Raw genomic sequence first — 23,916 nt, 5'->3', positions numbered from 1 at the left:
CTTCCTATAAACATGCTGTTGGGTGTTATTGAGGCAGAGGTACCTGGTCGGGCCCTCTGGCGCGCTGCAGGACACAACAGCATGCTTTCAAACAGGCTGCTGCCACTGAGCATCTGTGCCTTTAAAGCCGTGTGAGAGCGCGTCTGTCAAAGCCCCGCAGTCAACTTCCCACAACTCCGCCAGGCGCCGAGCGGAGCTACCTGACCCACAAAGGCTCACCTTCACATTAGACCCATGGAATGCTAACTATGGAATATTTCTGTATACTGCTGCTTGTGTTTTTACAACTAAACATCCAGCCAGGTAAGACCGACGGTTTCTTTTGCGCCCGATGCGCCACTTCTGTGTTTTTACGCACGAAACTTGTTGCTGTTTACTTTCCGAAACGGCCGTGCGCGTTTTAACTGCCGGATTCAGCACCTGGTTGTCCATTGGGGTAAAGAAACCCCTCCTTAGGTGACATGTTGAGATACTTTTCTTTGTTCTGGGAACCTTAGCGGTCAGATGGGGCAGATAAAGAGAGCCCGGAGTCACAGAAACCCAATGAGGGAAGTAGATACTCTGGCTGCTTCTTTACATGCAAGAGGTGTGTAAATAATTTACGTTTTCATCAGGAAACAGGGCCACGCTGGGGAGGGGGAGAAAAAAAGCAGCATGGAAAATGATATTTACGAGATGCAAATAATTCGCTGCTTTATAGAAATAACAGGTCCAAGGTTCCTCCTCCACCAGCCCCACCTAACCGTCAATATGGAAAAATATTGGCTTCTGATTCCCGGGTAGTATGCAAATAAGACACGCTCGTGGCGGTTTGAGAGGCTTGTTTAATGTTTCTCTAAAAATGGAACTGGTCTCGTGCATAAGAGGAGCCGAAAAGCTCCATTTCTACTTTAGTTGAGCTTTTGTTTTGTGGATTAAAGCTTGACATAATCTTTGGGAGCCCTCATGGCTGCAGGCATTTAGATCTAATAATATTTCTTAGAAGAAATGATAATAAAAACATTGTTGCCTAATGTGTATTACATATGGCAATCTTTGTTTCATCTGAGTGTTGAGTTTTAGAGGAGTGGGGGGAGGCATGTTTTTTTTATCTGTTCGGGGAAAAACAGTCCCCCACCCCATCTCTCTCTCTCTCTCTCTCTCTCTCTCTATATATATATATATATATATATATATATCAACGGATAATAAGCAAATTAATGAAAGATGTCGTGGAAAGCCACCTCTCCAAAACTTGTTAATGTTCAACTTTGCGCTCCTGTGAGCCCTCGCTGCGCCGAAGGAGGTTGGAGCGTTTCAGGGCGGCGTCAGGTGGAGTTCGTTTTCTGCCCCCACCCCTTACGATGTGGACCCAAAGCTTGACAAGTCATAATGCGCCCCAAAGTTGTGGGAGGGCTTAGAAGCTCACGGTATATTAATACCATCATTGAATGACTGACATATTTCCAGGCAGCAGTGTGCTGATCGAAGCTTAACTGTCATGTGATGTAACAAGGCATGCCATGAAGTTTGCCTCAGGCCTGTTTGCGCACAGCGCGGAGGTGATGTTTTATTAAGCTTTGGCGTGGATTTTAGATTACATTCACTCAGTCTTGCAGGGCTTTTTAGTCGGGAACCCACTGTGGGTCATGAAACATCAAGTGTGGGTCCTTAGATGATTTCTAGATATCAATGTACTCTTAAATATAACTGTCAGTAGCATATTTTCACCATGGTTGTTACAAAGAATAAAAACGTAGTGTCAAAGATTGGTTGTATGGACATTATAGCCTTGTTTTAAAAGATTTTGAGTAAAGTTTGTATAATTTAAACCAGCAATAGATGGAGTAACAAGCCTTTGTCACTGTCATTTTGTCGTTCAAAAACCACTGATTCAGCCTATATGTTTTCTTGTCTTTATGTTTGTCACCAAAGCTTTATGTAAGTGCTCCAATGGCCTTAGGTAAAATGGACAAAGGCTTGCCTTCCTCTCTTCAGGAGGAGTTGTTTGTGAAATCATTTTGCTCAGACACTTAAAATTCTGCAATGATTATGATTTGTTGCTGTCTTCTGTTCAGGCATTTGAATCACCTCCTTTACATGACAGAGCTCAACTCCTCGGCATACTTTTACAGACTCTGACTTTGATCAGTACTTATATAAAAGTTTGGATTCTTCAGGATGAGAGAGCGTCTCTGTCAGCAGCAGCCTGTTTCACACTCCCACTGTGGGCTCTGTGCTGAAGGCTGCAGCCACATGCTGTTCGTTGCAAGTGGCTTCAATCTAGGATGTGATGTTTTGTCAAGGAACAAAAGCACTTCCCTCGTTCACTTTCAGCACCTGTTTTTAGTTGCCGCAGCTGATTAAATCTCATTTTTTGTTATCTATAATAACAATATAGAATAAAATCTGGCTTTTCTTTTACTCTTTATGCATCACAGAGGAGTTTTTGACCTTTATTTGTGTGGTATACATAGAAATACATTTCTGGTCCTATTTTAGGGAATGCAAAGCCCCCTATCATCCCAGACGGACCCCACCTTGTTGTCCAACTTAATCAGCCCTTTGACCTGCGTTGCCAGAATGACAACAGGGCTCAGTGGAGGCGAGAGAATCGGTCCAAACTGCTGCAAGCAAAGAAGATCGATGGAATGTGGACGGTGCATTTCAACAAGGCTCTGCCTCAGATCATGGGTCGCTTTATCTGCCAGGACGAGAGGTCCAAGGAGCAGGCCTCCATCTACATCTACGTGAAAGGTAGCCAAATGCATTTTATATTTGTCATGTTTGTGCGTCTGAGAGGAGGAAGTGAAATCCAGAGAAAGTGGAATCAGGCTGCAGAGAACAACAGAACTCATTGGCATAACTCTTTTTGCTGATGGGTAAGCAGAGTGTGTGGGTTTGTTTGCAGAAGAAGGTGTATGCACCTTTGCCCTGAGCAGGTGTGAGAAGTACCTGAGCTATTTATTGAGTGGATGACAAGTTTTACTGTATTTCCTCCTCTGTGTAACTTTGGCCTCCTGCCATCATTACAGACTAAAGATCATGTGCTGATCATCCCCTCAACAATACTGCATCTGTCTTTGAGGCAACAAACAACAACAAAAACACTTTTTGAAGCAAACATATATCATTTTATTTACATTTAATTTATTTTATTTTACTAGATTAAAAACCCAATTGAGATCAAGATTTCATTTGCAGCTGGGACCTGAGCAAAAAGCCTACAGTCCACTTTTCTTGTTGTTGGGCTATAAAAGGGTTTTCAAAGTCATATTTCATCATGATGGTTTTGAGCCCTTTATTTTTCCCCTCAAAAGTTTATATTTCTGTTGACACAACAAATCCTGGGCAACACAATGTCAGCCAGCTCAGATCAACTGATGTTTATGTAAATTCTGCAAAGATAATAACTTGGATTTACATGAAATGGGCTGCTTTATATTTTCAATCTTTAAAACTTCCAGCTTATTTAATTTGGCAGCACCTACATTATAGTTGGAACAATAACAGTAAGTTAAGTATTCTAAAAGTTCCAGGAAGGCAAATCTGATTTAACTATTCAAATGTGAAGCTGCAAAAGCTGCTTACATTGGTAGAACCCTGAAGAGAACCTTTGGGTCTTTTTAACTGCAGCATTGAACAGCTCTGATGCTCTGCAAATGAACATCTTTGTGCAAATCGATGCAAAAAGTAGAAACTAAGTGTAAATAGTGAAAAAAGAAAATGTAAACTCTAAAACGCAGTAAAAACAAATTTATACTTGGCTGCAAAAATATAGTTATATAAACTGGTCCAAATGCAACAAAGTGCAGTGAAAACAGAAATAAAAAAACTGAGCAACTCATGACAAGCATGAAGCATCTGACTTGAAAATTTCCTGAAGCTATCGTTCCACTGAACACAATATCAGTTGCGGAAGAATTGGCATCAAATCCGTTTGGACTACCTTTAACCTTTGCACAGCATCACCAAGAATGTTATACATATTATCTAAATGTCTTTAATTATTTTCTGAATTCTCTAATTATATTGTCCCTCTGCACCATTTTGATTCTAATCTTGTTTGGTAGTTTTTACAAAATTTTGAGCAACATGGAAACAGGCTTGGCTTGTGACATAGCTTTGGATATGGTTACCTGTAAGATTTAAACTTTATCAAACCTCTTCCCCTGTCAAAGCATTTTGAATGCAGTCGAGGGAAGGCAATCTATCTTTTATCTGTTGCTTGTTCCAAAGTCAGGTTGAAGCTGCTGAAACTTGTAATCCATAGGAGGGGCCCAGAAGAAAATCTTTGGGAACCACTGTTCCAGTGAGGGCTAGAAATCATGGCACAGCAATACCAACAGGACCACATCATCTGCAGAGATGAAATCCCGAGGCCACCAAACCACCAGACCCCTTCTACCCTCTGGCTGCGCAAAAAATTTTGTCTATAAAACTTATGAACAGAATCGGTGACAATGGACAGCCCTAGCTGAGTCTGACTGTCACCCTGAAAAAGGTCTGACTTACTTCTGGCAATACAAACCAGACTCTCCCACCATTTGAGTAGGGACTAAATGTAGCCAATCCTAGACTAGTAAGGGAAACTCCCATGCCCCCTCAATAACCCTAGAAAGGGTAAAAAGCTGGTCCAGTGTTTCATGATCAGGACGAAACCTGTATTGTTCCTCCTGAATCCAAAGTTCAGCCATCGACTGGACTTTCTTCTCCAGCACCCCAAATACAACTTACCAGGGAGGCTGAGAAGTGGGATTGCCCTAAAATTGGAACACACCTTTTGGTCCCTCTTCTTATAAAGGGGAACCCCATCCCCCAACTACTTCTGCAACCTCAGCCACAATTATAGATGTACCAACCGCAAAGTCTGAAGACTCAACTTCCTCCATGGAAGATGTGCTGGTGAGAAGAGAATGTCCTCAAAATATTCCTTTCACCACCCAACAACATAACTGGTTGAGGTCAACAGGACCCCACCTCCACAATACACAGTACTGCTTCCCCTTCTTCAGCTACATGTCAGTTTACCAAAATACTTTTGGAGCCAATCAAGCGTCTCTATCCAAGGCGTCAACAAACTCCTCCGACACACAAGCTTTTGCCTTAGTAACAGAGAGGGCTACAGTTTGCTTGGCCCACTGATACTCCTCAGCTGTCTCTGAAGTTCTACAAGCTGACAGGGCTCCTTATTCAGCTTAACAGACTCCCTTACCCAGAGTGCCTACAACCAAATTTGAGGATGGCCACCACAAGAGGTTCCAACAGTCCTGTAGCCACAGCTCAGGGTAGTTGCCTAGACAATTAAAGAGTGGAACATGGCACACTCTGACTCAATGTCCTCCACCTCTGCTGGGATGTGGTTGAAGGTCTGTCAGAGGTGGGATTTGAAGAGCTTTCTGACAGGTTCTTCTGCCAGGGGTTCTCAGCAAATCTTCACTACATATTTAGGGTCAACTTGGTCTGTCCGGGATCATCTCACAGAAGGCAAGCCAGATGTCCAAAAACTGTGAGAATGTTTTGGTGATTGGATTTTAAAACCACTCCATATTCTTTGTAAAAACAGATCCTAAATTAATCTGCATTCCTTGTATGTGTATCACTCCCATTTTGCATGTCAAGTTTACATTTATTAGCTCTTGGAGTATGTGATGAGAATGACTCTCAGCTACCACTACACCAAAGTTTATCAAAATATCTATAAAATGAGTTGTGTTATAACCAATGTTATGTTTGCAAGGTTGATAGGCAGTGCCATTTTGACTCCAAACACCAATCAACTATAGATGTCCATCAAATGACTACTTTCTGAGTTTCATTAAAGTTTGTTCAGTTGTTCATGACAGACAAACTCACACTTACACTTGCACAGGAGCAAAGCCCATCACACTGAGCCAGGAAGTCAACAAAACATATCTATAAAGTTTCACAATCTCAGTATGAGACTCTGCTCCCAGCTCTCTGACAACACCTGTGCTTTTGCATTTTATTGGCAGATCCTCTGAATCCTTTCAGAAAGTCAATAGTATCCAACATTCTTACCCGTGAGGGAGACACTGCTTTCATCCCCTGCCTGGCAACCGACCCAAGTCTGAGCAATCTGAGCCTGAAAACGTGCTCTGAAGGACCGCTCGCCTCTGGTCTTCAGTTCTCTCCAAGCCTACAGCAAGGCATCATCATCCCAAGTGTACAGAAGGCATTCAAAGGTTGCTATGTGTGCACAGGAATGCTCCAGACTAAACACGTCATCTCAGATAGATACTACCTGACAGTAAAACCAGGTAAAACGTGCTTCTGTGTGTAATGTAGATGCATTTTTGAGTGTGCACAGCTGTTATTAGGACTTTTTGTGGGCCCCTTTTTGTATTTGTTTTGTTTTGTTTTTGGTTTTTTTTTTTTTTTTTTTTTTTGGGGGGGGGGGGGGTACTGTTTCGAAGCCTAGTTTTCATCCACAATGATCTGTCTTTCAGCACCTGTCGCTCCTCCTGTAATTGAGATGAATCAGTCCTATAGAGTCATTCTAGTCCGAAATCAGAGTCTCTCTTTCTCCTGCAACACCACTAATGTGAATGGAAACATCAGTCTGAAATGGGTGATCCCACCTGGCTCGGTGAGACCCCTCTGTTTTAGCTTTGCTGTAGAAGATGCATTTGAATGTTTGCATTTCCAAAAACTGTTTCACCTCTGTCTAAGAGCAGAGTATTCTTCTGCTGTCTTACGGCTATCTGTTCAAATCTGCAAGAGTGAAACAGTTTTTTTTTCTGCATGTGCTTTGGGATCTTGGCTGTTTGTGTACCTTGTGTGGAATGGCCAGTGTGTGCGCGCTCGCATGCAGGTGTCTTTGCGTGTCTGTCAGTATTTGCTTGGCAAGGATAGACATGCATTCGGGGTTAATCTCTGGAGATTTCTGGGCGTTGACAGGGTGCCGTCTGGTATCCACAGCAACCAACAAAGGTTGATGGCTCGTCACGTATCCTGATGGAGAACTACACTCACGTACGCAGTGCCACGCTTCAAATAGCGGCAGTACGCCTGGAAGATGCGGGAAGTTACAAATGCGAAGCTAGGAATGAAAAGGGGACCACCACGAAGTCAGTGTGGCTCGATGTTTACGGTGAGTAAAACAAACAAAAGAATTCTTAAAGTCAGGTTTGAATGTCACTTCCACATTGATCAATTTTAAATGTGTTGTGATGACATTCAATTAACCATTATTAGCTTTCTGCAGAGGGATGGCACATTATTCTTGTTTTGAATTCCTGGAAAACTTGCAAATGGTAACTTAAAATTTTCAACATTATTATTAAACCAGTTTGGCATTTTAGGAACTGCACTTATTTGGTTTCTTAAAGAGTCAACAGAACACTTTTAATCAGATGTTTAAACAGTGAACATCAAGCTAGAAAATTTCTGAAGAAATTCTGAATTATGCCAGCGTAGCCACTACGCTAAATTCCAGCAGGTATTAACTTTCTTCTATAGAGGCCAATAGTAATTTGGGATTTACTTTTGCCATTTTCCAAACTATGACGCAGCCAGAATCTTGTTTTGAAAAGTATCCATGAGCTTCATTATTTAAACCTTTTTCCTGTTTCCCCTAAAAGATTTGGGGGCTTTAAATACTAAATTCTACAAAAGCTTTTTAAAATACTCTTTAACTTAACAATTTTAATAATGGAATTTTTTTCAAATTATAGAGGATTTGTGAGGCACCCATAATGGAATAACATACCAGAAGCACATTTCATTAAACAGGCAGACAGAAACACAAATTAAAAATTAAGCCTCAAACAAACCGCTGCTGTGTAAAAACTATAACGTTGTATCAATATAGAAGACATGACGAATTAAAAAGACCCTTCCAGTTTCGAGGAAAACAGTCAGAGCTAAATAATGGAAATCAATGATGTTCATACACTGCATTGTAGGGAGATCTAAGAGAAAATCCTGAGTCCCAGAGTAATTAAAGACTGACTAGGTGAAACAAGACTAATATGCCTAGATATATCATTTGTACATGTAGTAAAACAATATAAAGAATTTCTTTGCAAATATTTTGGAAAGTTTAGACAGCTTAGAAGTTATAGTGTGCTGTATCATAAATCTAAGTTGAACATTTGGCAGAAATTTTTTAAAAATTCATAAAATTTAAACTGGGATTGTCAAAAACCTTATCAAAATTCCAGTTCGGAGGTGGAAACTTTCTGTGACCCATGTAGACTTCAGTGATGTCTCTACTGTGACTGATGCTTCAACAATAAAGCTTCAAAAAAGGCCATTCCCCCCATTTTTTTGGTGTCTAAAAATTGAAAAATATTTAACAGAAATGTGCCGGGTTTAAATAATGACATTCAACTACATTTTTAATCTCTCTAAAGACAATTGCATGGTAGCAACTACTTGTATCAAGCTACACCTATGCATTAGCACGCTAAAGTTTCTGTATTTCCACTTCACATGTGGTAATGATGCCTTAGGGGGAAAGGAGGACAGTCATTTTTATCTTTAGGTGCATAAACAAAGGCTCTTTTTAAAATCAAACTAGCTGAAATAATTTAACTGAATATTAGTAATTTGCCTCAAATTTGCCCTAGGACATGGCAAGCCTTATTCTTCTTATCTAACTCCTGAAAAGAACCACCAAAACAGCACAATCTTTAATCAGTTATAAGGCTAATTTCAGTGATTTATCCGGATATTAAAGCCTTAAATTTAGCTTTTTAGATCTTTTCTCACTACTTATTGGAAAGCAAGGAATTTTTTTCCTCCTAAAATGTCAAAATTACACTTAAGCTGCTCATGTGTACAGTGATCTTGTATGTCTTATCTATCAACAGATTTTGGCACTAACAACTTGTTCTTTAATGTTGCAGAAAGAGGATTTATGAGCTTATCGCCCATAGACAACACAACTTTACGGGTCCGTCCAGGGGACAGTTTGTCTCTGATCGTTAGCATGGAGGCATACCCAAAGCCACATACCTTTTCCTGGAGCTTCGGGGGACTCGAAATGAGAAACACAACTGATCATGTCATCACTACACATAAAAACGAATACAGGTGAGAGTCCACACATGCTTGATTAAGTCTTGCCACATATGGACAGAGAGGATCATGACTTAGGTGCAAAGGCATTTAGCACCTTTATCCAGGCTGCAGGTCACAGCACTGTGAGAAAAACAGCTGGAGCAAACTATCTCGCCCTGAGGTTCCTTGTGAAACAGTTGGAGCCAGATTACAAATGGCTGTTGATGTTTAAAGAAAATCCATCCATGACCTGCTTAGGTGTTGGAAAAATCAAATATTATTAATGTTCCTGTTAATATGGGAAGAATTACAATGCAACCTTTACACCTCAGTTGAACCTGGCTCACAAAAGCAAACATGTAGATGTGCGTAAAATAACAGATTATTCAAAAAATCCCGATGTCCACGATACAGATGTCAAAACATGTCAAAACATTTTTCTAGCAGAACCAGGTGTGGCTAAATTAGTATAGATTTCTTTTTGTTTCTGTCACAGGCAACGCAACAAAAAAATGGGTTTTACTTTGGAATTTGAAACACGTTTACCCAGTAAATGCATTTATGCTAAGAATGTGATCATTTTATCTTTAGTTACAGCAGTGAGCTGAGACTGGTGCGGCTGAAAGAGTCAGAAGGTGGCATTTATACCTTTCAAGCCTCCAACAGTGACGCATCAGTAAATCAGACATTCACCATCTTTGTGATCCGTAAGTTGTGAAAGGTTTTCTGTTCCCTTAAGCCACATCCCGAAATGTTTTTCTCCACACTGCATTAATCTTCAACAGCTAACATGGGGGAACTGACCTTTTCTGAGTGTAAAATGAGCTCAAGCCGCTCACCAAATCCTCCATCTGTATCTCATAATGTTTATTTCTTTGCAACGGTGTGTTCTAATGCTTAAACTAAATTGCTTGCTTGTCTCATTCTGACATTATTTCTTGTTTACCAGGTAAGCCTGAAATTGTAGTTCATGAGGGCCCAGTGGATGGACAGGTGCGCTGTGTGGCTAAAGGTTTCCCTGCCCCCGAGTTCAAATGGTACTATTGTGAGCAGCCAGACACCAGGTGCGAGTTTTTACAAGCTTTGAAAATCTTTTTTCAGTTATTTTCAGTATCTCAGTGGGTGTGGCTGTTTTAAAAATATGATGTCATATGTCCCAGCACCAATCAAAGTTTAGGGATGGCATCATTGTTCTGATGAGATATTAATAAGAAATAAGAGATGATTACTTTTAAATAATGTCATTGTTTGGAAGTTAATGTCAGTCAGGATGGCCGTCAGTCTCATTAAAGGACTAAGCACTGACCCAGATCAGTGTTTTGTTTCATTTCAAACTTAACAAATCTCTTAAAGGTTCATCTCAAGGGTCCTAAAGGTCACGCTATAGACACACTGGATCAAGTCAGGAATGATGAATGATGATGATGGTGGAATGAGGGATTGTGGGATTTGACAGTGCTGACTTGTGATTGGTTGACAGTGATAAGATGCCCCCCCCCCCCATGTGACAGGATTTAAAATAATTGACTTGTGATTGGCAGAGAACAAGTACATTTGCCTGGATACAAGTGTAAGAGACTCATTCTGTGTCAAATTTAAAGCACGATGAAGAAGGAGCACCTGGTTGCTGTAGCAGCACCAATCCTGAGGCACACATTCAGCGAACCATGAGTGAAAAGCCCCGCTTTATTCAGATCTCTTTTTTTTATTCAAAAAAATGTAATCACATCCAGGTAATACTCATTACATGCTCACTCATGACAGGTGTGTGAATGTCTAGATGTAGAGGAAGTCACATGACCTGTGTGTGCCTATCACATAAAAACACTTGTTTAAAAGTTGCTCTCTGTGGTTTTGCACTGTGACAAATGGAGTCTCGAGCTAATTTTACACTTTTCGTCTTTGTTTGACAAGCACACAATATATTCCCCACTATATTCGTAACCTTTTGTGAAACTGACATTTGGGAAATTACCACATAATGTGAACATGTTTTTTGTGGTTCTGCCTTTTGCGTGAAGCTTTTTTCACTAAAAATAATCTTTACAACTTTGAGAAACAACTTTTGATTCACAGAAACCTAGGAAAGAGATCTAGGTGACCTGAATGGATGCCTTTATAAAAGAACAATGATCCTATCAGCTCATTCCAAAAATAAATAAGTGAAAAACTATTTTCTGCCCTCAGGTGTTCCAAGCAGACTATTGCCTCCCAAGAGGAGCACAATGTCATGACTGTTACATTGTTCAGCCGACCGTTTGAGAATATGAAGGTGGAGAGTCGAGTGAACATCAGCAGAGGACGGTTCAATTTTCTGGAGTGTGTGGCTACAGCGGAGGGAGGACAAGCCTTTACGCTCTTTTCTATTAATGGTAAATTGGCATAACATTTATACATTATCACAGAAACAGCGTTTACTCACAGGCATTGCATCCAATAAGGATTTAAAGGAGGTGTTGGTGCCAGCTAGTCTCATAGTTTGTTGTTGAATTCATGTAATCCTTGGCACGCCCTGACCTTCAGGTTTGGTGTAAGTGCAACACCATGAACAACAAAGAAAAGTACATTTCTTATTCCAATTTTTTGTCCACTTTTTATACTCAAAGAACAATTTTATTATATTAAAACTGCTTGTGACTTTCCAGAGTTATTGTTTAACATAGTGAAGTTGCCCCTCAGTAAGGGATAAATCCTCAGTTCAAAATATTTACTAAAAGCAACGATTTGGGTAAAGATTAACCCTGAATCCAATACTAAATCTTGACTGGCTCTAATCTATTTGGTAAACATTAGCAAAGAGATACTGCCTCAGAAATGATTGGCCTTAATTTTATGTTCTCACTTCAAACTAGGAATTATCTCCAGTCCTTTGTGTATGTTATGACTCCGCTATAAATCTGCTTTTTTGCAATGGCCTCCCCATCTGCTGCACGATATCCTCAAAGTGGAGTGAGCGCAGTAACTGAAAGTACACCAAAGTTGTCCCTGCCTGAGGCTGCAGACCCTTGTTTATGCAGGACATAATGGGGGCTAACTGTTGCTTCTGTTTGTGGGTGCGCGTTATGAAGACGGCGAGTGATTGTGGCCAAGCAGGACAGACCTTTTGGGGGCTTTTCCCAAGATTTTGGTGCACAGAGTACCAGCAGACCCACCGGAGGAGCTGAGACTGTGGAGCACAGCAGGAGCTCTGGCGGTGGGCATCGCTGGGGCTGTGGGAGGCTTGGAGGTGTCAGTGAGCTGCAGCAAAGAAAACAGAGCTTTAGAAACCACTGACAGGTTTACAGGGGATTAGTTCCTGCAGACTCTGCATTTTCAGATTTGAAGTGGAGAGAAAGCTTCTTATCGCTAAAGAGCTTATTATACCTCAGTGTGTACAGAGGAGCAAAACAATGAGGCATCACAGGCAGCCAGACACAAAGGAACAGAACACTGATTACATACAATTACTTGCCAGCACAGCTGTGAAAACAACAGCAATAAACAATTAGTGTGCCATCAAATGGGATTCAAGCAGTAAACAAAATAAATAAACTGAAATGTGCAAACTAAGAAACAAAGTGGTGACTTCTACAATATCTGTGTAATTGGATTGGTTGTTTCTATTTAAACAAATTGGGATTCACTGTAATTTATTATTCTTTAGCTCACTTTCTAATGCAATGTTGTGCGGACCACACCTATTAGAAAACTGGTGATAGTGATTCAAGTTTGGAGATTTAGGAAGAAATTCTTATGAGGGAGTCAAGCTAAATGCTACTCAGTGGGGATCATTGAAGAGGTAATTTTTGCTTTCTAAAGCATTTTGAACACAATAATTTCCAAGTACATCGAGTAAATGCTAGTTTAGATATTTTTACACCACATTAACATGTAACAGTTCCTAACAATATAGCTATTTTCTCAACTCTATTACATTTGTGTTGCAACACTAACTGCCCGTACTGTAGATGCTTAACATAACTTACTATAATAGTTTATAACCAATTGTTTTGCCTCTCCAATCATCATTCTTTCCGCCATATATTATGCACCACACAGATATTTTGTTCATTTTCCAAGAAAAGTTACATTGTTTTTACTTTTGTAACTTAAAGTTACTGTCTGTGGTATTTGTTTGGGGATAAAATGAGTAAAACTGCAAGTCATTGCTGAATAATGACAGGATTCAATTAGCAGCATCATAGCATGCATTCCATTTGTATTTAGAAGTCATTTTTTCAAAGTCAGAAAAATTACCTGGAACACCCCTGTAGTGAGAATTTCAACTCGGAAAGTAAGATAAACCTGACTAACCCCACCCTCATTATTTAATGGGGCTGCTATGTGCACAAAATAAACTAGTAATAAACTGTACTGTAGAGCTTCTTTTAGGAAACATGTTGCTCTAGTGTTTGAATGCATAGACATAAATTATCCACTTGTATTATGAATAACAGTTAGCTGGTTTCCGAGCACAATAATGAGCATCTCCTCTGGTTTCTTGACCTGAACTGGAAACCTGAAACCAGTAAATTCCCCACTTTCAAAATAAATGAACCTCAGCATTAGCTCATGGTTTAGTGTAAGAAGAAAATGACAACATTAACAACATGACATATATATAAGTAGTATATCAATTGTTTCAACTGCCCAAAAGGTTTTAAGTTTGAATTTTGTCAGGTAACTTTATTTTCCCAAAGGGGCAATTGGGTTCCCAGCTGGCAGTGGAACATACAGTAAAAACATAAATAATAAACAATGCACATACAAAACGCATTTACAATTATATAAAAGCATTTAAAAAAACATTTGGCAGAGGGGATAAAAGACTTCTTGAATTGTGGCAGAGTGTAACTCAGTTTTCAGTGGGTAAAGGATTTGTGTACCTCTTAACATGACTCCATGAAAATTCCTTCTTGTTGCTCTAACCTGGGATCGCTCTGACTGCTGACTACTGTAAATAAGACACTGACTATTGAAGACAACTCCATATAACCCCACTTCAAAAGCAGCAGTGCAATCCCTTCACTGTTCCTTGTTTATTTTCATTTTGAGTGTAAACATGACAAACCAGTGAAAGACTGTTTGATTAGCTCTATCATTACCTCATTGTCAATTTTTATCTTTGTTTTAATCATTTCTGTCTTCCTGTAGAAAAAAGAGTCTCCCATGATCTCTTCACTCCTCTGCTGATTGGCTCTGTATCAGCAGCGTGCGTTCTCTGCCTCATCCTTATCGTGCTGTTCTACAAATACATGCAGGTAAGACAGCACTGCACTTTTTTGTAAGGCACACCCTTTGAACATACAGGTGAGCTGAGATATGTATATTTTGTCTTTGTTTTCATGTCAGAAACCCAAATATCACATTCAGTGGAAAGTGATCGAAGCAATCCACGGAAACAACTATGTGTACATCGACCCTTCACAACTCCCATACAACCACCAGTGGGAGTTCCCTAGAAACAACTTGCGTTTTGGTAAGCGTGCTACACTTTTTCATCGGAATCCATTAGAGCAGGTGTTTTAGCAAGGCCACCTTTTTATTTCCATCAATCCATCGTCCCTGACACACTGTGGCATTTATTTTTTGGCTGTGTGCATTGCTGTCATGTCTTTGGCATAAATCAAAGTAGCAGCAACAAGATGACGAGATAAGAGGCATTGACTTCAATAGATAAAAAGAAACAAAACAAACAAAATGTAGTCACTGTGACATCATGCCATAGTTGCCACCCTCGAGGTGCTTCATGGTGGTTGACTGTTCTCTGCTTATATTTGACATAGCATTAAGATTTTATCCGCGTGGTTGTTACTGACTAACCCATTCTACAGCTCATTGACAATGAAACCACACTCCTCCATCGCAAATATAATATTGTTGACACATTCTGGGTGTTGTTTTTAACAGCCATCATCAAACAGGATCCTACATGTCCTGGTGAATGCATGCACAGCCTGGGGGCCCAAACTGTTGTCCTGGAAACACTGGAGTTGGGCCTGTATATAGGTGGTGGATAAGGGATAACCGTTTTGTTTCAGACTTCTCGTCTTGTTAACAGGAAAGACGCTGGGATCTGGTGCATTTGGAAAAGTGGTGGAGGCCACTGCGTACGGACTCTCCCAGGCGGATTCGGTCATGACGGTGGCTGTGAAAATGCTCAAGTGTAAGCTCTCACAGCACTCATATAAATAAAGCCAAACAGTTGATATTTTGACTGTGTGCATGGTAGCTCTACGTTTTTAAAGAATTTCTAATGAATATGTGGTTGCAGGTGTTCAGAAACAGGCTGCTGTAATTTGCATATCTTTGTTTAGGGATTTGCATATTTCCGCTAAACAGTTCATTTAACTAGAACCTGTTATTCTAATCAGCCTGCATGCAGCAAGAACATAATGTATTGCAACCACAATCACATTTTAACACATACTCCACATCCTTTTGTAAATGCTGATAAAGTTACTCTCTTCAACAGCAAGCGCCCATGCAACAGAAAAAGAGGCACTGATGTCAGAACTGAAAGTCCTCAGCTATTTGGGAAACCATATAAACATTGTCAACCTGCTGGGAGCCTGCACTGTTGGAGGTGTGGCAGCCATCTTTTCATGTGTCATTGATTCTGCCTCTTTTTGCTTTATCAGTATTGATACGTGTAATAGATTAGGGGGAAGCACTCTGACAAGATGTGCTTCTTTGTCTGCAGGCCCCACGTTGGTGATCACAGAGTACTGCTGCTTCGGAGACCTTCTGAACTTTCTCCGCAGAAAAAGAGACTCCTTCCTCTGCTGTAAGCTCGAAAGAGACTACTACTACCGCAACATCCTGCAGCAGAAAATTTCAGAAGGGTGAGGTTTGTTTTTTGTGTGTATAAAATGTGGTTTATTGTCCATGGAAGATAAAGAGAAAGTGCTAGTATTTAATATCCAGAACATGCGTAGGAGGAGAATATTTGGACGGCAGTGTGCTTATGTGTGGCAGCTCTCAGCTGAGACCAGACTGCTCCTTTCCTCTTCACAGTGACAGCTCGAACGGCTACATGGCCATGAGGCCTTCTGTTGCTGGCAACCCACCGATCAGTTCGTCCTTCGAGAGAAGACACTCACCACGCAAAGGCAAGGCAGCCAGCCATTCATCAAATTTCGACTGTCCAAGAAAAAAATAAATAAAACAGGAAAAACAGACAAAATAGTCCAGCAGGAATGATCCTTTGTGTTCTGTTGTTCCTCTCAGGTGGCTCCTATGTTGAAGCTGATGAAGAAAGTGAGATGTTTGATGAGGATGGTTTGTCTCTAGACACCGAGGATCTTCTCAGCTTTTCATACCAAGTGGCCAAAGGCATGGAGTTCTTAGCTTCCAAAAATGTGAGCTTCTGCTTGACTGCGCAGATTTTTTATTACCATTTCCAAATTATTATTTTTTTGTTTTTGGATGAAACTTTGATCAATGACTTGTGTGTGTGCGTGTGTAGGGGTGTGCATGTTTGTGCGTGTGTGTGTTTGAAAAGCACTGATCCAGTTTCCACTGCTAGTAAACGGATCTAAAATGCATGTTGGAGCAAGTTGTTGAAAGATTGATTTGCTGTGAAGGCGCAGATACTGTAACCAGTGAGCTTGTGTATCAGTGTCAGTGGTTGGTTGTGAGTTACAAAGTCTGGCATGGAAAATTCAGCACCAATGTGCATCAGAAAAAAACATGTCATCCATTACTAATGCACTTCAATCAGTTGTCCATGTATCCTCTGATTTTTTTAACAATGCATTTGTTTCTTTAGTGTATTCACAGAGACCTTGCTGCCAGAAACATCCTGCTGACTCAAGGAAGGGTGGCAAAAATCTGTGATTTTGGCCTGGCCAGAGACATCACCACAGACTCAAACTACGTCGTCAAAGGCAACGTAAGTGTGCACTCATATAGCACAGTTCTGCTCAGTGAAAGAACATGCCTTAGGGAGCTCAGTGTCTTACAGCCTTTTGAAAGGAAGTCCCAACTCAGCATTTTCATGTGACAAATTCAGATTGAGAGGATTCTTTTTTAAACCAGGAGATTATGCATACATAAACTTCTTTTCCAAAAATCTAATGACTGACACTTGGGAATTTAAAAAGATGTTATTTAGTTTCTTGGTGTTCAGATGCAGTTTGTTAAGTTAGAAAACAACATTTCAGGAAAGTTCCACTAAATCCATCTACTCTGTACTTCTATAAATATATTAGTTACATATAGTTTCATATATATATATATATAAATATACATATAATACATGAAATATATATATATATATATATATATATATATATATATATATATATATATATATATATATATATATATATATATATATATATATATATATAGTTGTATAGTTACATTGTACTGTTTCATGTAGTCTGGCAGTTTGGAGTAAGTTTCTAATTTACAGCTTTTACGACTCAATAGCGCATAAGATGTGTCTGCCACCACTAAATAAGGTTCATAGGAACTTTACCTTTTCCATGAAACAGCTCATGGAGTATGGTTCACTTCTGTTCAAAAAGACAACATTGAAAACTCAAACTCCCAAATTGTTTTGTGTTTTCATCAATTCTGGTTATGCAAGTTTTTGATGCTCATGTCTGGGAAGTACCTTTTTTAAATTAGCTTTTCTTTATTTTATTTTTTTGCTATAGCTTCTGTTAAATTTTGTTGTCTTATTTGATTATTGGAAACACTGTTCTTTACTTAAAAAAATGATATCCCAGATGTGTTGTGTACTGCTTCCATCTTAGTTTTAAGAGGCTTCAGGCAAATACTTCTTGCATTCCTGGTATTTAGTGCAGTCTTATTACTTAGCAGTCCTCAGTCACATTGTTTCTGAGTAAAAGACTTTAAATATAATGTATTGCAGCTGTCAGTCATTTCTTAAATGCTTTTTTTTCAGGCTCGTCTGCCAGTGAAGTGGATGTCTCCTGAAAGTATCTTTGAGTGTGTATACACATTCGAGAGTGATGTGTGGTCTTATGGCATCTTGCTTTGGGAAATTTTCTCTCTGGGTATGTTGCCCTATTCACAGTGTTGTACTTTGCATGTATATAGCTAACCAGCTGTGTATTTTCAGAGCTGCATGATGTAACTCAATATTTCTGCTGAACATAGGAAACAGTCCTTATCCTGGTATGCCTGTGGATGCCAAGTTCTACAAACTGATAAAAGAAGGATACAGAATGGACACTCCAGAGTTTGCACCCAACAAAATGTGAGTTTCTGTTGGTTTGAAATGTGACTGTGCTCAAAAGGATCGCTCAAAGGATAGATGATTTGGTTTGAGACTATGAAAGAATGGAATGTGGGAGATCTGAATCACATCCAGTTCTCATCCTATTGTGTTTGGCTTCTCACAAGAATAATCAAAAAACAGGAAAAGTTAAGACTAGAGGATGGAACAAGACATAATATAACCAAAAAAACACAATGTGAAAGCTGTAGCTGAGTAAATCTCTGCATTTGCCTTTTTCTTTGCAGGTATGAGATTATGAGATCCTGCTGGGATCCTGACCCCTTTGAAAGACCCCCCTTCAGGAAGGTCGTAGAGTGTATAGAGCAACAACTGTCAGATGCCACTAAACATGTAGGTTTCACTGCTTTCATGATGTTTTCTTTCTCTACACAAGATTCAAATTCAAATGCTTTTGAGCAAGATGTATCTTTCAGACCTCACGGTAACAAAGTTACACCATGGTTCTAAGGTGGTTAGGGCTGAAGAAAAACTCCAGCTCATGTTCCTTTATTCAAAAAAGCTGTTCAAAAGATGTTTTGGACATATTACTTTACTTTCCATGCAACAAAACATAAAGAAAACAACCAAAGACATCAGAATACAAATCCAAATGACAAGGCACGGCATGACAAGGGAGGAACCAGACTGTGCAAGAAAGAGGCAGTGGACCAGCGAGTGAGTGGAGGAAGTGACCAGGTTTTAAAGCAGAGGGTAATTAAGGGAAGTGGACACAAGTGAATGATTACAACTAGGAACAGGTGAAGATGGGCGTGGCAGGAAGACAGGAGATAAACAGAGGAGAAGTGAATGATGACAGGACACAAAGACACAAGGAACAAGAACTGAACTAAGATAATTAACAAAATAAAATAAAACTCAAACAGAAGCATGAATCAGAAACAAGAAAACATAACCCCTGAAAACAGAAAAACAACGAACCAAGAACCAAAGCCAAAAATAAACTCAAAAATACTTAAATCCATGACAATTTCTAAATGTCTTTGGACTTGCTGGAGATTACACAACTAACTTTTTTGTTGGAAGGTGACCAAACTACTTGACATGACAACCATCAGAACAACCCACCATTCCATCCACCTTTACCCATTTATCCAATGTTGGATCATGGCGGCAGCAAGTCCAAGAGGGAAACCCAGACACCCCTCTTCCCAGAGACACTCCAGTCTCCTCTTGGGAAATTCAATAGCATTCCCTGACCAGGGAGGGTGTATAATCCCTGAAAAGAGTTCCGGATCTTCCCCCAGGGTCTACTCTTAGCTTGTCCGAAAAACCTCTAGGAGTGGGGCATTCAGGAGACATCCTAATCAGATGACTCAACCACTTCAACTGATGGAGCACCTTATCCTGTCTCTAAAGCTGAGCCTAGCCATTCTACAAAAGAAACTCTTTTAAGCTGCTTGTATTAGAGATTTTCATATTGCAAAATTGCTTCTTTCATAAAACATGGATGGATGCAAAGAGGAGCCCCTCTTTTAGCTTTTTCTGGCCATTCATAAATCTCCAATAGAACTGGCATTCTTTCACAATGATGGAAGCCTTCATAAATAAAGCCATCATTGTGGAATCATTGGAGGGCTGGAGTCTGACAGCAGCACTGGGTACTGAATGAATGTTATTTCCCATTTTAAATTCCATGTTCAGCTGCTCATACAAACCATCTGTAATCAAAATATCACACTCTCAAGCCACAATGTTGGATTACCTTTACCCTTATCCCCAGTGCTGCCACAGTTAATACATAAATCACACTGAGATGGCAAGTTGGCATCTCAAAGCTCCCAAATATATATTTTAGCTTTAATTTAATGCTTAACAAAACATCATCAGAGCAGGTCAAAAGTAAATTTCACATAAAAGATGAACTTGTCAAAAATGTGTTTGATCTCCCAGCTCATCTTACTTGTTGATTTAAGATTGAATCAGATATGTTAACAAAAAATTACAGCCAGTCACTCAACTAACCTTAACCTCCAATCACAGTGGATTGTCCCTGTACTTTACCCCAGTTTCCAGTGGAATCATCCATCAGTCTTCTGACAGGCTTCTTGCATCCCTTTAGCTGTTTCCTCAGGAGGTGAGCTAGATAGCAACTATTTGTCAAATATACTTGCTCGTTCTCTTACAAAGTAAACTTCAAAAGAAGTCTTATTGCTCAATATATCAGTATAATAACTATGGAGGCCATTCTCATGACATGTGCCAACACAAATATATTTAGCAATGGGAAACATAGCAGGTCTGTTGATGTTTCAGTAAAATCCTAAATACATTCAGTAACATGAAGTATATTATAATGATTTAAAAATTACTTCTTTTAGGTTTACCGGAGTCATATTATTGTTGAGCTGTTTCGTTAAAAAATGAATGTGCTTCACAATGAAGTCTAACAGATGAGATACAAGAGAGGTAAAGAAGTCAAAATATTATTTAGGCTTTTACAGAGCTCAGCCAAACTCTGCTGATGAAAACAAACTGGCAGCTGCTTTCTGCACAACTTGACTGCACATACAAGTTTTGTGTACAACATGACAGACTTTTGGAGAACTGAAGTTTTTAAAATATGACTGAGAGCATTTTGAGATGCAATGAACACCATAGGTACAATCAAAACATGCATTAACTCATCTATAAAATGTTCTGAAGGCTTTCAACAATCAAGTTATGACAACTTTAACATTCTTTGTAAACTGCCTGAGCAATAAACACCTGTGTAAAGTAACTCTGGTAACTCTACTGCCTGTAGCTGCATCTATGTTCAGTGTGAATCAATACACCCTAGAGTCTAGCTCCAAAAATGATGGAGTTGTTGTCAGAGCCATAGACATCTCTAGCTCTCAGGAAAACATAAACTTCCCAAAATGTCACTATTTCTGTTTCAACACAAAAATCCATTACAAGACAGTCAAATGTGAAGAAAGCTGTTTTCATTGACATATTCAAATCTTTAGAACCAACTCTAAGATTTATTTTTTCCTTTCCTTGCAGATTTATCTGAACTTCAGTTCCAGACTCCCTGTGGTGCTCAGAGCAAAGGAGGAGCCCAGTTCTCAGAGCACACCTAACTCAGTCAGTTGCAACAGCTCACCTCCAACGCAGCCTTTACTGGTTCAGCAAAAGATCTCTGTGGAGGGGACATTACTTGAAGCTGAGTGGGTGTAAGGACCCACCCAACTTGTTTGGCTGCCTCATAAAGTGCCTGCAATGTTCCGCCACGACTCATCCATTCACTGCATCTGACAGCCATCCCAGTACCTGCAACAGTTGTTGTCACGCGTGACTGCAGTCTCTTAACAGAAAGAAATTCCAAGGGATGAACAGCTTTTATCTTTATCACTGTTGTTGCCTACTGATTGCTGGGATGACACTTTGGACTTCACTCACAGAGAAGAACTGTTAAGGCACCACCAGTGCGAAGGAACATTCACTGTTACTCAAAAACTATCACAAACTACATTATTATACTGTTACTTGTTTGGTTATTTTTCACTTTTTTCATGTTCCTATACATTTCATAAAAAGTGGTTTCATTGTTTTTGTTTGCGCAGTCCACATGAAAATGTTCTTCTGTCTATTGGATTTTTTTTTCTATTTAACATTTTTTTCTGTTTTGTTTTTATTTGTTGTTTTTCTATGACAGCATATTAGGGTCACTCAGAGGAAAAAGAAAGCAATGGAGGAGGAAGATTTCCTTTTGTTTCCCAGTTTAAAGTTATGTCAATATTTAAGTCAGTATACTAAGAATTAAGTGGAAATGTTTAGAATAAAGTTAAAAAATACTTATTCAGGAATAATATCATGCCTAAGAAAGTGAATCCCATTGTGCTCCTGAAACAAATTTAGTATTTTTTGAATTATTGTAGCAGAGGGTTATGGGTACACTTTTAGGGAGTAAACTCCAAAAGAAAAAAGCATTTTCTTGAGCCAGTTTGAAGTGCTTTTTTATTTAATACAGGAGCAAAACTCACAGAACTTCCTTCACTCTTTCGCAAAAAGTGTCAAAAACACACGTTCTGTTGACGTTTAAATGTTTTCAGATCATGTGAATATTATAGAAATAGTTTACATAATTATTATTACTATTCTCTGGTAAAACTCATGCTGCAACCTAAACCACTAGGACTAGGAGAAATTATTTAAAGGTTGTGTACAGCTCCAGATGTATGTGATTAAAAAAAAAAGTTTCCTTTATTATACAAACCTGTTTGAAGTCACTCATTCATTTACACAAGCCATACTGCTGTCGTAGGTTTTGGTGTGGTTTTTAATTCCACTTTTAACTGCAAAATAACAAATTTAATGTCGTCATTTTGACTTTATTCTTGAAATACTAAACTAGCTTTAATCTCAAGATTTTAATTTAAGTATCAACAGTGTGAATTCAGTTTAAACATACCATTTATTTTGACATTTCAACTTTATTCTCAACATTTCCACTTTTAATCCTAACATTTCAAATTGATTTGAAACACGTTGTCTTTCTTTCCAACATAACATAACTTGCTCTTAAAACTGGTAAACTGAAGAAATCTCCCTTCAAACATATTTTACTTTCTTCTGAGTGACCCTACCTCCAGCATATTTTTCTGTCTCGGAAAGATAAGTTGTATTTTCAGATTGGCTGGCTGTTGCGGTTGTTGAGAGGGTTTTAAAGAAGCACGCAAGGCACTTGAACTTCACTTCATTCCACACACTGTGTAATGCAGCTTTTTTTCTATTTCATTTTTTACTTTTAATGTCAGTATTACTTCCGACTATACAGATCTATGCTATATGAAGAAGAAACATTTGGGGGCCAATTTAAACTGAGATATGGACAAACGTACAAGCTATTAGACAGCATGGTCAATGAGAAGTTTGTATGTGCTTTAAGTTTATTTAGAAATAAATCTTTGCTCCTGTAATTTTAGAGGTCACTGCCCAAAGGGCAAAAAATGTTCTAGACCGTGTAAACAAATACCACAAGTCAGTGCATGAATACATACATTCAGAGATATGGCATAGATATAGATATGATTTGCTATCTTTTATGTGATTTAATGTTCTGGTTCGCTGTATATAAACAGTGACGTGCAAACTATCTGTGAAGCTTGCAAGTCTGAGTAATCGTCTTTGCTTTGCTCCATAAGCAGGTCATTTCTGGACTGATGTTGTGTTATGATGTATATTACTGTTGCTCCCTGCAGCATCCACTGTACATTTGTTTACAAATGTGAGCTAGAATCCGGTCACCGCTCAGAAGTGTTTTCTCTGCTTTTTGTCTTCTGTCCCTTTGTGAAGGATCAGGAAGCTGTTTCTTTTTTTTTAATAACGGACAGCTGGTGTGGTTTCACCCAGTGCTAGCAACATAGTTATTTAACGTGCGCTCTACAGGTGCTGGTCATAAAATTAGAATATCATGAAAAAGTAGATTGATTTCAGTAATTCCATTTAAAAAGTGAAACTTGTATATTATATTCATACATTACATACAAACTCATATATTTCAAATGTTTATTTTGTTTAATTGATGATTACAAATGACAACAAATGAAAATCTCAAATTCATCATATCAGAAAATTAGAATATTACTGAAGACCAATAAAAACAAAGGATTTATAGAAATGTTGGCCAACTGAAAAGTATGAACATGAAAAGTATGAGCATGTACAGCACTCAG

The 23,916-nt window shown here is 39.1% G+C and overlaps 1 protein-coding gene across 2 annotated transcripts; it reads left to right on the top strand.

Annotated features, from left to right (window-relative positions):
- Nucleotides 1–23,739, top strand: kita (KIT proto-oncogene, receptor tyrosine kinase a). Of its 2 annotated transcripts, none has more exons than XM_017428773.3 (21): nucleotides 1–303; nucleotides 2,482–2,736; nucleotides 5,976–6,260; nucleotides 6,450–6,589; nucleotides 6,922–7,093; nucleotides 8,853–9,039; nucleotides 9,598–9,713; nucleotides 9,956–10,070; nucleotides 11,194–11,378; nucleotides 14,140–14,246; nucleotides 14,338–14,464; nucleotides 15,047–15,151; nucleotides 15,461–15,571; nucleotides 15,689–15,830; nucleotides 16,003–16,097; nucleotides 16,216–16,346; nucleotides 16,757–16,879; nucleotides 17,903–18,014; nucleotides 18,118–18,217; nucleotides 18,484–18,589; nucleotides 21,245–23,739. In XM_017428773.3, the coding sequence occupies exons 1-21, from the start codon at nucleotides 240–242 to the stop codon at nucleotides 21,416–21,418; spliced, it is 2,952 nt and encodes a 983-aa protein (XP_017284262.1). In that variant the 5' UTR covers nucleotides 1–239; the 3' UTR covers nucleotides 21,419–23,739. The 2 variants fall into 2 exon arrangements, with proteins under 2 accessions (XP_017284262.1, XP_017284261.1); XM_017428772.3 differs by having other exon boundaries at nucleotides 6,901–7,093.
- The last annotated feature ends 177 nt before the right edge of the window (nucleotides 23,740–23,916 follow it).

The sequence above is a fragment of the Kryptolebias marmoratus genome, linkage group LG24, assembly GCF_001649575.2.
Source record: "Kryptolebias marmoratus isolate JLee-2015 linkage group LG24, ASM164957v2, whole genome shotgun sequence".
In the NCBI taxonomy this organism is placed as follows: Eukaryota; Metazoa; Chordata; class Actinopteri; order Cyprinodontiformes; family Rivulidae; genus Kryptolebias; species Kryptolebias marmoratus.
The sequence above is the reverse complement of the archived record's forward strand: the minus strand, read 5'-3'. Positions and strand labels throughout refer to the sequence as shown.

Bases quoted from the DNA above. Each gene is read 5' to 3' on its own strand.
- kita (XM_017428772.3), top strand. From the start codon at position 240: ATGCTAACTATGGAATATTTCTGTATACTGCTGCTTGTGTTTTTACAA. The intron at 6,590-6,900 runs GTGAGACCCCTC...GGGCGTTGACAG, and splicing joins GGGTGATCCCACCTGGCTCG to GGTGCCGTCTGGTATCCACA. The intron at 18,590-21,244 runs GTAGGTTTCACT...CTTTCCTTGCAG, and splicing joins TGTCAGATGCCACTAAACAT to ATTTATCTGAACTTCAGTTC.